Source organism: Osmerus mordax, chromosome 28 (genome assembly GCF_038355195.1).
Source record: "Osmerus mordax isolate fOsmMor3 chromosome 28, fOsmMor3.pri, whole genome shotgun sequence".
Lineage (NCBI taxonomy): Eukaryota > Metazoa > Chordata > Actinopteri > Osmeriformes > Osmeridae > Osmerus > Osmerus mordax.
This window is the reverse complement of record NC_090077.1, coordinates 554,197-566,696: the sequence shown is the minus strand read 5'-3', so window position 1 is coordinate 566,696 and position 12,500 is coordinate 554,197. Positions and strand designations below refer to the sequence as shown.

At 48.5% G+C, this 12,500-nt stretch overlaps 4 protein-coding genes across 5 annotated transcripts in view; 3 read left to right on the top strand and 1 right to left on the bottom strand.

Moving 5' to 3' along the window:
• The window catches only part of gkap1 (G kinase anchoring protein 1), a 4,242-nt gene extending 225 nt beyond the window's left edge, over positions 1-4,017 (top strand). For both annotated transcript variants that reach the window (XM_067231561.1, XM_067231562.1), the window contains exons 2-12: positions 442-674; positions 946-1,104; positions 1,287-1,361; positions 1,463-1,625; positions 1,779-1,807; positions 1,918-2,070; positions 2,314-2,400; positions 2,512-2,575; positions 2,697-2,767; positions 2,934-3,011; positions 3,530-4,017. In XM_067231561.1, the coding sequence (XP_067087662.1) occupies positions 450-674; positions 946-1,104; positions 1,287-1,361; positions 1,463-1,625; positions 1,779-1,807; positions 1,918-2,070; positions 2,314-2,400; positions 2,512-2,575; positions 2,697-2,767; positions 2,934-3,011; positions 3,530-3,571 (1,146 nt within the window). In that variant the 5' untranslated portion in view covers positions 442-449 and the 3' untranslated portion in view covers positions 3,572-4,017. The remainder of the gene's footprint in view (positions 1-441; positions 675-945; positions 1,105-1,286; positions 1,362-1,462; positions 1,626-1,778; positions 1,808-1,917; positions 2,071-2,313; positions 2,401-2,511; positions 2,576-2,696; positions 2,768-2,933; positions 3,012-3,529) is intronic.
• A 125-nt stretch (positions 4,018-4,142) lies between these two features.
• LOC136938262 (ubiquilin-1-like) lies at positions 4,143-6,836 on the top strand. Its single transcript, XM_067231563.1, has 7 exons — positions 4,143-4,336; positions 4,976-5,180; positions 5,285-5,424; positions 5,576-5,659; positions 5,870-5,985; positions 6,218-6,392; positions 6,571-6,836. Exons 1-7 carry the CDS (start codon positions 4,214-4,216, stop codon positions 6,595-6,597), a joined length of 870 nt encoding a protein of 289 aa, XP_067087664.1. The 5' UTR covers positions 4,143-4,213; the 3' UTR covers positions 6,598-6,836.
• Positions 6,837-8,542: 1,706 nt separating this feature from the next.
• On the bottom strand, positions 8,543-10,180 carry LOC136938176 (probable gluconokinase). Its single transcript, XM_067231447.1, has 3 exons — positions 10,075-10,180; positions 9,673-9,716; positions 8,543-9,006 (listed from the first exon to the last, which is right to left on the bottom strand). Exons 1-3 carry the CDS (start codon positions 10,102-10,104, stop codon positions 8,658-8,660), a joined length of 423 nt encoding a protein of 140 aa, XP_067087548.1. The 5' UTR covers positions 10,105-10,180; the 3' UTR covers positions 8,543-8,657.
• Positions 10,181-11,892: 1,712 nt separating this feature from the next.
• The window catches only part of frmd3 (FERM domain containing 3), a 24,431-nt gene continuing 23,823 nt past the window's right edge, over positions 11,893-12,500 (top strand). Inside the window, exon 1 of the mRNA XM_067231289.1 lies at positions 11,893-12,025. Coding sequence (XP_067087390.1) covers positions 11,921-12,025 — 105 coding nt within the window. The 5' untranslated portion in view covers positions 11,893-11,920. The remainder of the gene's footprint in view (positions 12,026-12,500) is intronic.

The window sequence follows — 12,500 nt, the reverse complement described above, 5'->3', positions numbered from 1 at the left end:
TGCTAACCGGCTAGCTAGCTTGTCTCTTCGACTCGTCTTTCTCCTCGGTCATGCTGGCTAACAGATCTGTTCACTTCGGACCGGACACCAGTATGCTGTAACTTATTAAGCCAATCTGACGAATGTAGCTACTCCTGCTACAGTAAGGACTCTATTAACTGGTGACAAAGGGTTTCTGAGCTGTTTGCTAGCTGACATGGTCATAGGGTCGTAGCTACTAGTATACAGCTGCTAAACGACGATAGCATGCCATTAGGAGCCGCTCCAGTTTGGGGTCAAATAAAAATCATGATAAAAATCTTAGCAGGCTAATAAAGTGTATCTACGTAGGAAATAAGGTTATGATATATTTGCGCCTCGTTGTCTCATAACAATGTTTCAAGTGCGTTGGGTTCTCCTTCTCTTAACGGTCTCTGTCTTTGTGTGGCCTCCTCCGCACAGGTATCTCGATGGCATCAACAATGATCTCCGTCCACACCACGGCCTCCCGTTTCGCCCTCCTCCAGATAGACTCTGATTCGGACTCTGAAAACTCAGAGACTGGCAAGTCTAAAAGCGGGCGTGAATCAGTGAAGTCTCGGACGGGAAAGGGTGGGAAGGCCATCCAGGGAAACGACAAGAAGAAGGAGAAGAGAAAGAAAAAGAAAGAGCAGCAACAGACCGAGGCCAACGAGGTAACCAACAGTCACTCTTTCACTCTCACTTTAATACTCTCACCCACTCCTGAACACTAGTGAATTGTCTGGGTTTCCTCCAGTGTGTGGAGGGGGCTGTGTTACAAACCCAAATGGTTGTAACACAGCCACAAGACAATAGTGTTCAAAGCCAGACAGTCCAGGATTGAATTCTCCCTTCCGAAAACAGTTAATTTCTCCAAGATGGATGCCTCGTTGTGTTTATGTATGCCTACTTTGACTCAGTCTTGTCCGCCTACCTGTTGCCTAGTTACGGAGTCTCGCCTTCAAGAAGCTCCCTCAGAAGTCCACCGCCCTGCCCCCCGCCCTGTCGCTGCAGACGGTAGCCAATGAGCTGCTAAACCCATTGTCAGGTGACCAGGCCACGCCCCCTGAAGGTTGGCAGAAGTGGAAGCAGCGGGACGATCAGGTGCAGTGACCAATCAGAGAACAGCGACATACACACACACACAAACATTGAGACGCAACTCATATAGACATAAAGAGTGAATATGGAAATATGGAAAGTGAGTTGACAGTGTGTGTTCCTTCCCCACGTCTCTCCTGCTGACTTCCTGTTCCGCTCTCTGTCTCTCTCTCCCTCCCCTGCAGTTGACCAGTGAGCTGTACGAGGCAGACCTAGAGAAGGCCCTTATTCTCAGTAAACTGGAGTTTGAGCAATGCAAGGTACTGACACAGTCACAAAGCGTATTCTTGAATAAACCCAAAAACGTTTTCTTTCACATCCAAGAGGAACCACGTTCTGTGTGTGTGTCACCTCCCCTCAGGACGACGGTACAGACACAGCCTCTCCCAAGGCCAGAGGAGGAGGAGGAGCAGCAGCAGGAGGAGCAGCAGGAGGAGGGAAAAAGGAGAAAAAGAAAAACCAGCAGGGGAAAGACAAGAAGATGACGGTCTCTCTGAAGGACTTCCAGGCGGAGGGGAACCTAGGTGAGGGAAGGAGAGAGGCTGGTCCAGAATGTTGCTCACGTGTGTTGACATGTACACGCTGACCCGTAGAGCCAGCGTGTGTGTGTGAGCGCGTGTGTGTGAGCGCATATGTGTGTGTTTTGTTTAATAACACCCTTGTTTTCCTCCCAACAGAACAGCTGAATAAAAAGCAGGAAAAAGACGTGAGTAGAAAAACCGACCTTGGACGGGTTTCTACAGAAGCGCTTGTTGTGTCCATCTGCAGGTCTGACCCCCTCCAACCCAATTTCAACATCAACCAATCCCCTTTCAGGAGCTCAAACCGGCCAATCCGGCACCCCCAGAAGACCGGTTCTTCAACAAGCTGGAGGACGACGTGATCAAGATCGTCCAGCAGGAGAAGAGACGGGAGCAGTTCTCCACCAGCGGCGGCCAGGAGGTCACCACCTCCACGGAACACGAACCGGTAAGGTCAACCAATCAGCTCGGAGCCTCTCGCGACCTCCCAACTCCCTGTTCCAGAGTCTGACTCGTTTTAAAGTCACATTTAAAAGGAGTGTGTCGTTTACTACCACCGAGGCTGGCTCCTCAGATGAAGAAGGGTTCCTCTGTGAGTCTGTCTCTCAGGCTGCCTGGACACACACCTACTCAGGTGGTCCAGGTGGTCTGGAGGGAGCGGTCTGTATAACCCCTCCCTCCACCCCCCCAGGACCCCCGAGCAGAGCAACTGAAGTACAACCTGGAGAAGAAGGACCAGGAGATAGAAAAGCTGAAGAAGATCATCTCCCAGTGGGAGGTGTGTGTGTGCACGTGCGTGTGTGTGATACTGTATCCCTGTGAAACTGCTGGTTTGTGTTCGTATGAGTCGCGTGTTTAATCCTGCCCACCACCACCTCCACCTCCGCAGGGTAAATACAAGGAAGTGAAGGCCAGGAACTCCCAGCTGCTGAAGATGCTCCAGCAGGGAGAGAGTGAGTCTTACTGGCTAGGGTCAGCCAGACATTAAGACCCCACAAAAGAGCTTGTACGACTCGATACGATGCTAACTGTTGTTTTACCACACACACACACACACACATCTTTCCCCAACAGTGAAAGATAAAGCAGAGATCCTTCTACAAGTGGAGGAGCTTCTAAACATCAAAGAAGAGTTGTCCTCACAGGTGTGTGTGTACGCTGTGTGTGTGTGTGTGTGTGTGTACACTGTGTGTGTGTGTACACTGTGTGTGTGTGTGTACACTGTGTGTGTGTACACTGTGTGTGTGTGTATTTAGTATTGCGTCAGCCGTGTACTGCTTGCTTCATCAGACTGCTCGTCGTTTGTTCCAGGTGACGTCACTTCACGCCTCGTTGGAACAGGAGAAATCAAAAGTGAAAGGTTTACAATCCGAACAGCCGAAACATCAGGTACGAAACCACATACACGCACACAAACACTCACACCAAGACAATATTAGTTATGACAGCAACCAAGCGTGTGTTGTGTCTGTAAATATTAGGTGTGTGTGTGTGTGTGTGTGCTCCTCATAGGGCAGAGAGGAAGTCAGACAGGAAGTCAGACATGGTAGGCCAAGGTAACAGCTCTAGGAGTCATAATCAGAACACACTCCAAGGCTAGCCGAGGACTCAACATTAACCAGCCTAAGACATCATCTCTGATAAGGACCCATCAAAAAGACTACTCTGTGGTGTAAATGTGCTGGAGCAGATAAGAGAGATTATTCAGTTGGAGCTACCTTACAATTCATGTGTCTAAGTTTTAGTTGGTTTTGAAGGTCAGAGACATCCCAAAAGTCCCGCCTTCTGATATAGGCAACAGCTGTCATTGGTCCCTGGGCCTGTCATGTTGACAGCTCTGCAGGCCGGTTGGCCCTCGGTCCACCAGGACAACTCACATTCTTTTCCTGGTCTCTGTTGGTTGGCAGGGCAACAGGAAGGGCAAGAAGGGCTTGGAGTCGGATCTATGAATGCGTCGGAGAGAGGGAACTTAACTGACTACAATAACAATTACAAACGAATCAAGACACTCCTCTTCTCCTGCTCCTTGAGGGTTTTTACGTTCTCCTGTCACCGCATGTTCATGCACTCTGCATGTCCCACAGTATCGAATACAAGGGTAAATATACACACGCGATAAGTACCCTGACACCTAGGGTGTGTGGCATTGCAAAGTGCAAGTACAGGCTTTTTAAAAGGTTGCTCTAATTAAACACTTGAGTTTGATGATGGTGGGCGTGGTTTGATGTCACCATGACTCCTGTTCTCTTCGGATTTGGTTGTACAACACTCTTAAGCCCCACCCCTACCTTCCTCTACTCTGGTTGGTTGGTTTGATGCCAAATGACAGGTGTGAAATGTATGTTTTTTTTCTCCACTGTATAAAGTCAATAAACTTCTTTTTCAGTGTATCAACTCATGTCTTGAGAGTGTACTTATTTGTAGACGTATTTCGAGCCGGTGTGTCTTTAAACTGCCATGAGTTGCATCTTTAATGCCGTACCGTAAAAGCGCGTGCGTGTTAGACTATATCACGGTCCTCCGAACGTGCAGTTTGATCCAGCGTCCGGCCTTGACCGGTACCACTCCCTGTACCGATCTTGAGACAAGGGATGTCTGATCCTGTTGGGAACTACGAAAATGCTTTAGCGATGGATTTAACGATCAAAGTTACCGTAAAAACTCCAGAGGAGAAGGAAGACCTTGTCCTTCCAGGGAACGGCAGCGTCAGACAGGTCAGTCCGTTAGAAATGTCCCCCGGTGTGTAAACTTGTTAACAAACTATCGCCTACGCGCAATGTGGCACTTGGCTAACCAATAGCAAATATGGTGTGCCATAATGATGATGATCGTAGAACTGTTAAATAGTCACCATAGTTCTCCTGCGTGTATATACTTAAGCATTCACAAACAGCGTGTTTAAACGAATATTTGCTTACCCTTGTGATGCTGCCCTTACTGTTCAGCAGATGACGCTTCTCATACCTTCTCTGGTAGCTCTGTAATTATGACAGCAAATGCATTGACTGAGCTATATCATATGCCTTAGTCAGATTCCATGCTTAATTTGCTGTAAGATTTAGAATAGAAATGCATGACACCTTTATGTGAGATTTAGAAAGGCCCTTCCAGGCAGAGGGCATGACTGGGCACAAACAGCAGCTTTGCTCGGTCCTTGCAGTGAAGATAAGTGAGTCAAAGAGAGATTTATTGCATAAGAGATTGTAGTGTTTGTATCTCTCACTCCCTCTCTCTATATATATATATATATATATGTGCTGTACCTATAGAACTATTGTGCAGGTGGCTCAAAGATAAAACAAATTGTACTGTATTTTTAGCTTGTCTGTAAAGTTCCTCCTCTTCTGGCCTAGTTCGGAGGAAGTCCCTCGTTGCTAACCCCGTCGCCGGGGGAAACGCCTTCCGACCTGGAGACCATCCACCCCCTCCCCAACCCCTGGGCCCCGCCCACTGTTGCCAGCTCTCTTGCTGCTGTGACCACACCCACAATCGACCCAGCCCAGATTAGCCACGCCCCTCAGAGCAGCTCCACAGCCAATCTGGGGGCAGCAATGGGAGGTGCACACACGCACACGCTCGCAAAAAGTTTTATAGCAAATTTGTATGTTATGTCTGAATCTCGCAATAGTTTCTCTCTCCCTCCCCCTGCTCTCTCTCTCCAGATGAAGTGTTCAGTTCAGCCATGCAGGCAATGCTGCAGCGGCTCACAGAGCAACCTGGGATGTTGGAGAGCATGATGTCTGGACCCTGCGCTAGCACTATGCTGGACTGCCTCAGCCACAACCCAGACTTCGCCGCACAGGTCACACACACGTAAACACACACTTGTAAACACACGCATGACGGTTAAACGCGCACACAAATACACCCAAACACATACACACATGCACACACACACGGACAAACACACATATCAATGCTAGTCTGCCATCACGGCTATATTTCTGTTTCAGATGATGTTGAGCAACCCTCTGTTTGCTGGGAATCCCCAACTCCAGGAGGAAATTAGACTTCATCTCCCAGAATTCCTGCAACAGGTTAGAAAACAGGCATTGTTCTGATTGGCCCTTCCTCCAAAGAGAAACTTGTCATTGCGTCTTCATGCAACAGCGAGACTGAACTTCAATTATTCTAGAAACATTGACACAATTCCACAACAGTAAAGCAAGAAGGCGCCAAGAGGGAGGGTCAGTAAAGAGTGTCTGTGATTGGTGGAGAGTGCAGTAACGGCACGTGTGATTGGCCAGGTGCAGAGCCCGGAGGTGCTGGCGGCCATGTTGAACCCCAGGGCCGTGAGGGCCCTCACTCAGATCCAGCAGGGCCTGCAGGTTCTGGCGGCCGAGGCTCCGAGGCTCATACCAGGGTGGGGAGAGGCCTGCACACACACACACACACATGCACACACATGCACACACACACACACACATGCACACACATGCACACACAAACACACACACTGCTAAATGAATAGACTACACAAATGCATACATGCGTACAGTGCCCCATTATCTCTCTGCATCCACATTCATCTCTATCCAACGCAGAGGACAATCATCACCACATGAAAGTTAGGTTTTTCTTCTCTGTTCTGTGAGGGTTGTGCTGGGAGAAGCAGACACCGGCTATAGCCCCGCCCCAGGGTCACCCCCTGACTCCGCCCCTGACGACCCCGGCAACGGGCCGCAGGTTGCTGTGGAAACGGAGCAACAGCATCAGCAGCAGGAGTTTGTGCAGCAGATGTTACAGGCCCTGGCCAGAACCAGCCAGCAGGTCACTCTTCAGCCACTCTGAGTGTCTTTTTAGCTTCCATGAATGTTTTTGTGTGTCTTAGATACGTTTTTATTTTCCTCTCTTTGTCAAATGTTGGCGTTTTACCACTGTCTCTTGTAAAAAAAGATACTTGTTCTAGGAAAGTTCTGTGGGTGTGTATATACGTGTGTGTGTGCAGGGCCCTGGTGAGGAGCAGAGGAGTTGAGTTCAAGAGGCTTCCAACCTGCCTCTACTGGAGGAGACGTCAGCGCTGCCAGAGAACACCTGCTGGGCTCAGCCCCCCCAACACACACACACACACACAACCCCTAATACACACGCATAACCCTCCTAACACACACACACACACACAACCCCTAATACACACGCATAACCCTCCTAACACACACACACATACACAGCCCTCCTAACACACACACACACACAGCCCTCCTAACACACACACACACACACACACAGCCCTCCTAACACACACACACACACACACACACATACACAGCCCTCCTAACACACACACACATACACAGCCCTCCTAACACACACACACACACACACACACATACACAGCCCTCCTAACACACACACACAGCCCTCCTAACACACACACACACACAGCCCTCCTAACACACACACACACAGCCCTCCTAACACACACACACACACAGCCCTCCTAACACACACATACACAGCCCTCCTAACACACACATACACAGCCCTCCTAACACACACACACACACACAGCCCTCCTAACACACACATACACAGCCCTCCTAACACACACATACACAGCCCTCCTAACACACACACACAGCCCTCCTAACACACACACACACACACACACACACAGCCCTCCTAACACACACACACACAGCCCTCCTAACACACACACACACAGCCCTCCTAACACACACACACACAGCCCTCCTAACACACACACACACAGCCCTCCTAACACACACACACACACACACACAGCCCTCCTAACACACACATACACAGCCCTCCTAACACACACACACACACACACAGCCCTCCTAACACACAGGTCCAGTGTTTGGCTATGTGTACTGTATGTAAGACTGGAAAGTGGTAAAAGAAAAGAAAAAAAAGATTTGTGACGTCTTTCATTCAATATATGTATTCAAAACATGTATGGACATCAATAACTGTCAAAACGAGCCCTTTCAAAATCATTATGATCTTTGGTGTTCTTGTATATATTTTGTCATCACTCGGTTCTGAATTCAGCCCGACTGAAATCCTTCCGAAAGTAGATCTCCTCCCCCCCTCCCCCCCCAGGTACAAATGTCAGATTAAACCTCTGGTAATAGTGTTATCTGCCATTAAGTCTGTAAATGACATCTATTCTAGCTCTAGCCTGTAGTGCATAAGTCTGTCCACTAGGTGGCAGTTGCATACTGATACCAGGTATTAGATAGGAAGTCTGTGTCTCTATCAGATACTTTAAAGGTTTTAATTAATTCCCCAAAGTAGGAGACAGGCACATGAGTCCCTGTATTTATGAGAGACTCTTGTTATGGGCTGTTCTGTTCTACCTTTTCGTGTGTGTCTGTGTCCTTGCCTGGATCAACACACACATGGTATCGTCAGATGGGGGTTGTAAGTGTGTGTGTGTGTGTGTGCACACACCAAAGACTCAGTTATGTACATCCATCTTGATGTCAGCGTGTGTGTGTGTGTGTGTTCACCCCGTCTTTGAGTGTGTGTGTGTGTTATGCTCCGTCTTGATGTGAGTGTGTGTGAGAGATATGAGTACAGCCGAGGGGATTCGGGCTGGATTAGAAGCTCCTGAAATACCCCTGGTTGGGGCTAGGAGATGACGCACCCCTCCCCAAAACGGCTCCATGATTCTGGGATGGAGCGGGAGGGAGAGTGGGGGGGGGGGGGGTGGAGGTCTTCCCTGGAGGTTAGTGATCCTGGTTCCCAGGAGACCTCCAGGCGGTTTGTAGTCTGGCCTACAGGCTTTAACAGAAGCCCGCTATAACCCAGCCTGCCTGAAGCCGTCCGAGCCCCCCCCTCCTCCTGGGTTTATGGTAGGGCTGCCCAGACACTAGACTACAGTTTGCTTGCCCCCTAAATAACAGATGAAAATCGGAACAGTTACTAGAATAGGCTGCATGTGAGACCATCCAAAAACATATTTATTATGTGCTGTTTTGACTCATTAAAAAAAGGGTTAGGGTTCTCTATTGCTGCTGTGAAGGCAGCGATCAGGGTCTTAGTCCTCCCCAGCCGTGTCCATGGTTACGAGCTGATGCTGAGGAAGTGGGCCTTTATCTCCATGGCGATGTCGGCGTTGCTCCTGCGGATGTCCAGGGTCAGGGCGTTCTCCTCCTCCGACGGAGGCTCCAGGACGTCGAACTGGGAGCGCAGGAGGTCAGGTGACATGAAGTGTCCCCTGCGGGCCACCATCCTGCTGTGGATGAGGTCATAGGAGCCGTACAGGAAGAGGAACCACACATCCGGCGGGGTGGGCGGGGCAGCCTGGGCAGGACAGGAAGTGAGGTCACTGCGGCCGAACAGAAGGATCTGTCTGTAGAGGTGGCGGAGGGCTGAACACACCACGATGGCGTCTGAACCAGCAGACCTCTCTCTGGAAAATACAGGTCAGTCAACCACACACTCACTTTAGAACTTTACAGACAGTAGAACTACAGACACAGTAGAACTACAGACACAGTAGAACTACAGACACAGTAGAACTACAGACACAGTAGAACTACAGACACAGGAGCTGGTGCTGGAAACAAACATGGAGGGATAAGGAGTGTGACTAAACGGTAAAGAAAGCAGGACGATTATCAGGGGGGGAAGGGAGGGAAAGAAGGAATGAGAGAGGAAGGGATTGAGGTAGGGAGGGCAGAATTAGTCTAAAGGGGGCTGCAGCTCTTTGAAGTCGTCACACAGATTTTAAATGAGCCGTCAAAGCCTCTCCCTCTGCTCCCTCTCTTTCTCTCTCTCCCTCCTCTGCTCCATCTTCCTCTCCTTCTCTTTCCCTCTCTCCTTCCTTCCCTCTCTCTCTCCTCTCCTTCCACCTCCCTCATTCCATCTTCCTCTCCCTCCCATTTTTTCATCTTGTTTAGGGTGCATCTTTTATCTGACATTTTCATGCTCACTCCATCTCGCACGCCCTCTCTCCCTTTCTCTGAAACATGCACCTTTGCCAAAAAACAATGCTGTTTAATCTGAGTCCAATTTACAGTGAAGTGTGTGTGTGCGTGTGTGTGCGTGTGTGTGTGTGTGTGGACAGCATAGTTACCTAAGTACAACATCATGTAGTTTCAGCAGCCAGGGTATTCTGTCCTACAGAGTTGGAGAGAACACACAGAATCAGCCTCAAAGACCAGATTTAGTCTTTAATAATCTGACACCTTACCGAGACAGGAACATGCTTTAACCTGCCAGCACGGCCAGCCAAATCTCTCCTCTCTCTCTCACACACACACACACAAACATTTACAAGCCAGTGATCTCTCTTTGCTCTCTCCCTCTCTCAAAATGTGGTTCCTCTATATGAGCCAGACCAGATTGAGATTTAGAACCGTTCTGAGATCTCGGTGCACTCATGATGCATCATATCAAACAACAATCCCATGACATACACACGCGCATGCCACACCGACCGGGAGCGATGAGGTGAAACGGTAATGCGTTTGGCCACCTGGTCTGTGAGGGGCTCCCCTCGAGCCATCTTCTCAACGTTCTCCCGCGGGTGAAAGTCATCCCCCTCGTGCAACGGCACCCAAGCTGATAGGAGGAGAGACGGTCAAGTCGGTCGAGGCCATAACGTCAAGCACGGGGTGAACAGAACAAGTTAAATATTAAGAATGAGATTTAATATTGCCTACCTTTTCCGACAGGAAGATCCCTAACGTTGATCTAGCGATGGGTAAAAACCAACACTTTAATCACTTGGCCCCTCCAGCTCAAACAATTACAATGATTCATAACGTTTATCTACATGTTTAGACAACAATAGAATACGGTCAACAAAACAGAGGTTACGTAATGTGGAACTTTAAACCCGAAACAGGGCAGGTGGTTCATTCATGGTCGGTTGTCAGTTCATCAGCTGTGGCAAAGAGATATAACACCTCACCCTTTTAACTGCACTTCACAACGTGGGAACGGACACGGACAGTCAGCTAACACCTACTTTCCGGTGCCGGAGACTCCCATTATAATATATATCATTTCTCTTGGTCTCTGTTTTGCCCGGGCTCCCGTCGAAGCTCGCTGGCTCCGAAGTTGATCGTGGCCCAGAATACTACCGCTGCCGGTTGTTTTGGTATGATGCGTATAGTGACGCACCATTGAAAAGCCGCCCCGTTACACTTAAAGGGACAGTACACTATATTGGAAAACAATACAACGCATTCTAGATTCATACCATGCTGAACTGTAGAGTAATGTAACCTAGTTATTCGTCCGTGGTTTTGCATAAAAAACACGGCACGGAGAAATACGGTTGCAACAATTGCAGACCAATATTGAAGTAATATAGCCTACGCAGTATAGGCTGATGTAGCCTACAGTGCAAAGTATGTTATGGAATGTAATAATATCATGGTAAAGGTGAAATTAATTAATTAATTAAACCCGTTCTATTGTTGGAATTCATAACACACCTAGCTCAATTGGCATTTGAAATCCTTTTAAAGTAATGTTTTGATTTACATTAGTTTTTTTTGTTCTATTTGATTGAAAATGCTTGCAGGTGGCGCTGGCAGTGTAACGAACAGCCCATGACAGCTACCGCACAAAAACAACCGCATGGCTTCAGACAGGCTACTAGTCCAAATGAGGCCATTAACAAGGTATGTACATAACATGAATATGTCCTCGCTGGTCCTGGAGCTGATTATAATTGTTTAAATAAGAATACTACACGGTGGACACGGTGGCGGAGAGCAAAATGTATTTAGATTCATGAAGCAATACAAATGTAAATCAAGAAAAATCGTAATATTTGATGACTAGGAGGTAAAATCCAAAGTGTGTGAAAAACTATCGTTTGGGAAATAAGTGGCGCGCAAGAGCGCATCCAAGGTGCACTATGTGATCGAGAGAGAGAGAGAGAGAGAGAGAGAGAGAGAGAGAGAGAGAGTGAGAGAGAGAGAGAGAGAGAGAGAGAGAGAGAGAGAGAGAGAGAGAGAGAGAGAGAGAGAGAGAGAGAGAGAGAGATGAGAGAGAGAGAGAGAGAGAGAGAGAGAGAGGAGAGAGAGAGAGAGAGAGAGAGAGAGAGAGAGAGAGAGAGGAGAGAGAGAGAGAGAGAGAGAGAGAGGAGGAGAGAGAGAGAGAGAGGAGAGAGAGTGAGAGAGAGGGAGAGAGGAGAGAGAGAGGGAGAGAGAGAGAGAGAGAGGCTGAGCCGACCAGTCTTCTCGTGCAGGCGACAGATGCAGCCTCCCTCCTCGAGACAGTTCTTTGCATACATCCCTACGCGGACACGTCACTGCGACCAACGGCGAGTGTAATGATATGTGGAACGGGGACAGAACGACAGGAGAATGAAAATGCTCCGGTTTCGCAGTCCAAGCATCCGCTCCCTAGATCAGGACATTCAATGCACGATTCGGTTACTAGACGACTCCGAGATCTCGTGCAGCATCCAGGTAGGGCGACCATGCTTGCACCCCCAGTACGCGATGATCTTATTGTGATTTTAATGACCCCTGACATTATTGCGTTGGGTGCGCCTGATCGACAAATATATTTCTACTGAAACAGCCAATTGTTTTCCTTCAGATGCTATTACGGTGTCAACGATGGCCATCTTAACAGCTTGATGTGATCATCATTAAGAACCGCTTAGTTTGGAGGCATTGTGGTGAATAGCTAATACATGCTGTCTATGAAATTACACACTATAATATACAATACCAGCTGTAGCCTTATTGATGAATGACGATACTCATGTTTGATATTAGAAAGGGAACCATTTGTATCGGTAGTTGCCACTGACCAGTACTTGATTGATTGGTCACATATACCGTGAGACGACGGCAACTGTCATCTGTCGTGGTTCCACTGCGCGTGGCTAGTCGGTAATCACTCTCCTCCCCGTGTGGCTGTCGCTGCCGCCGCCCG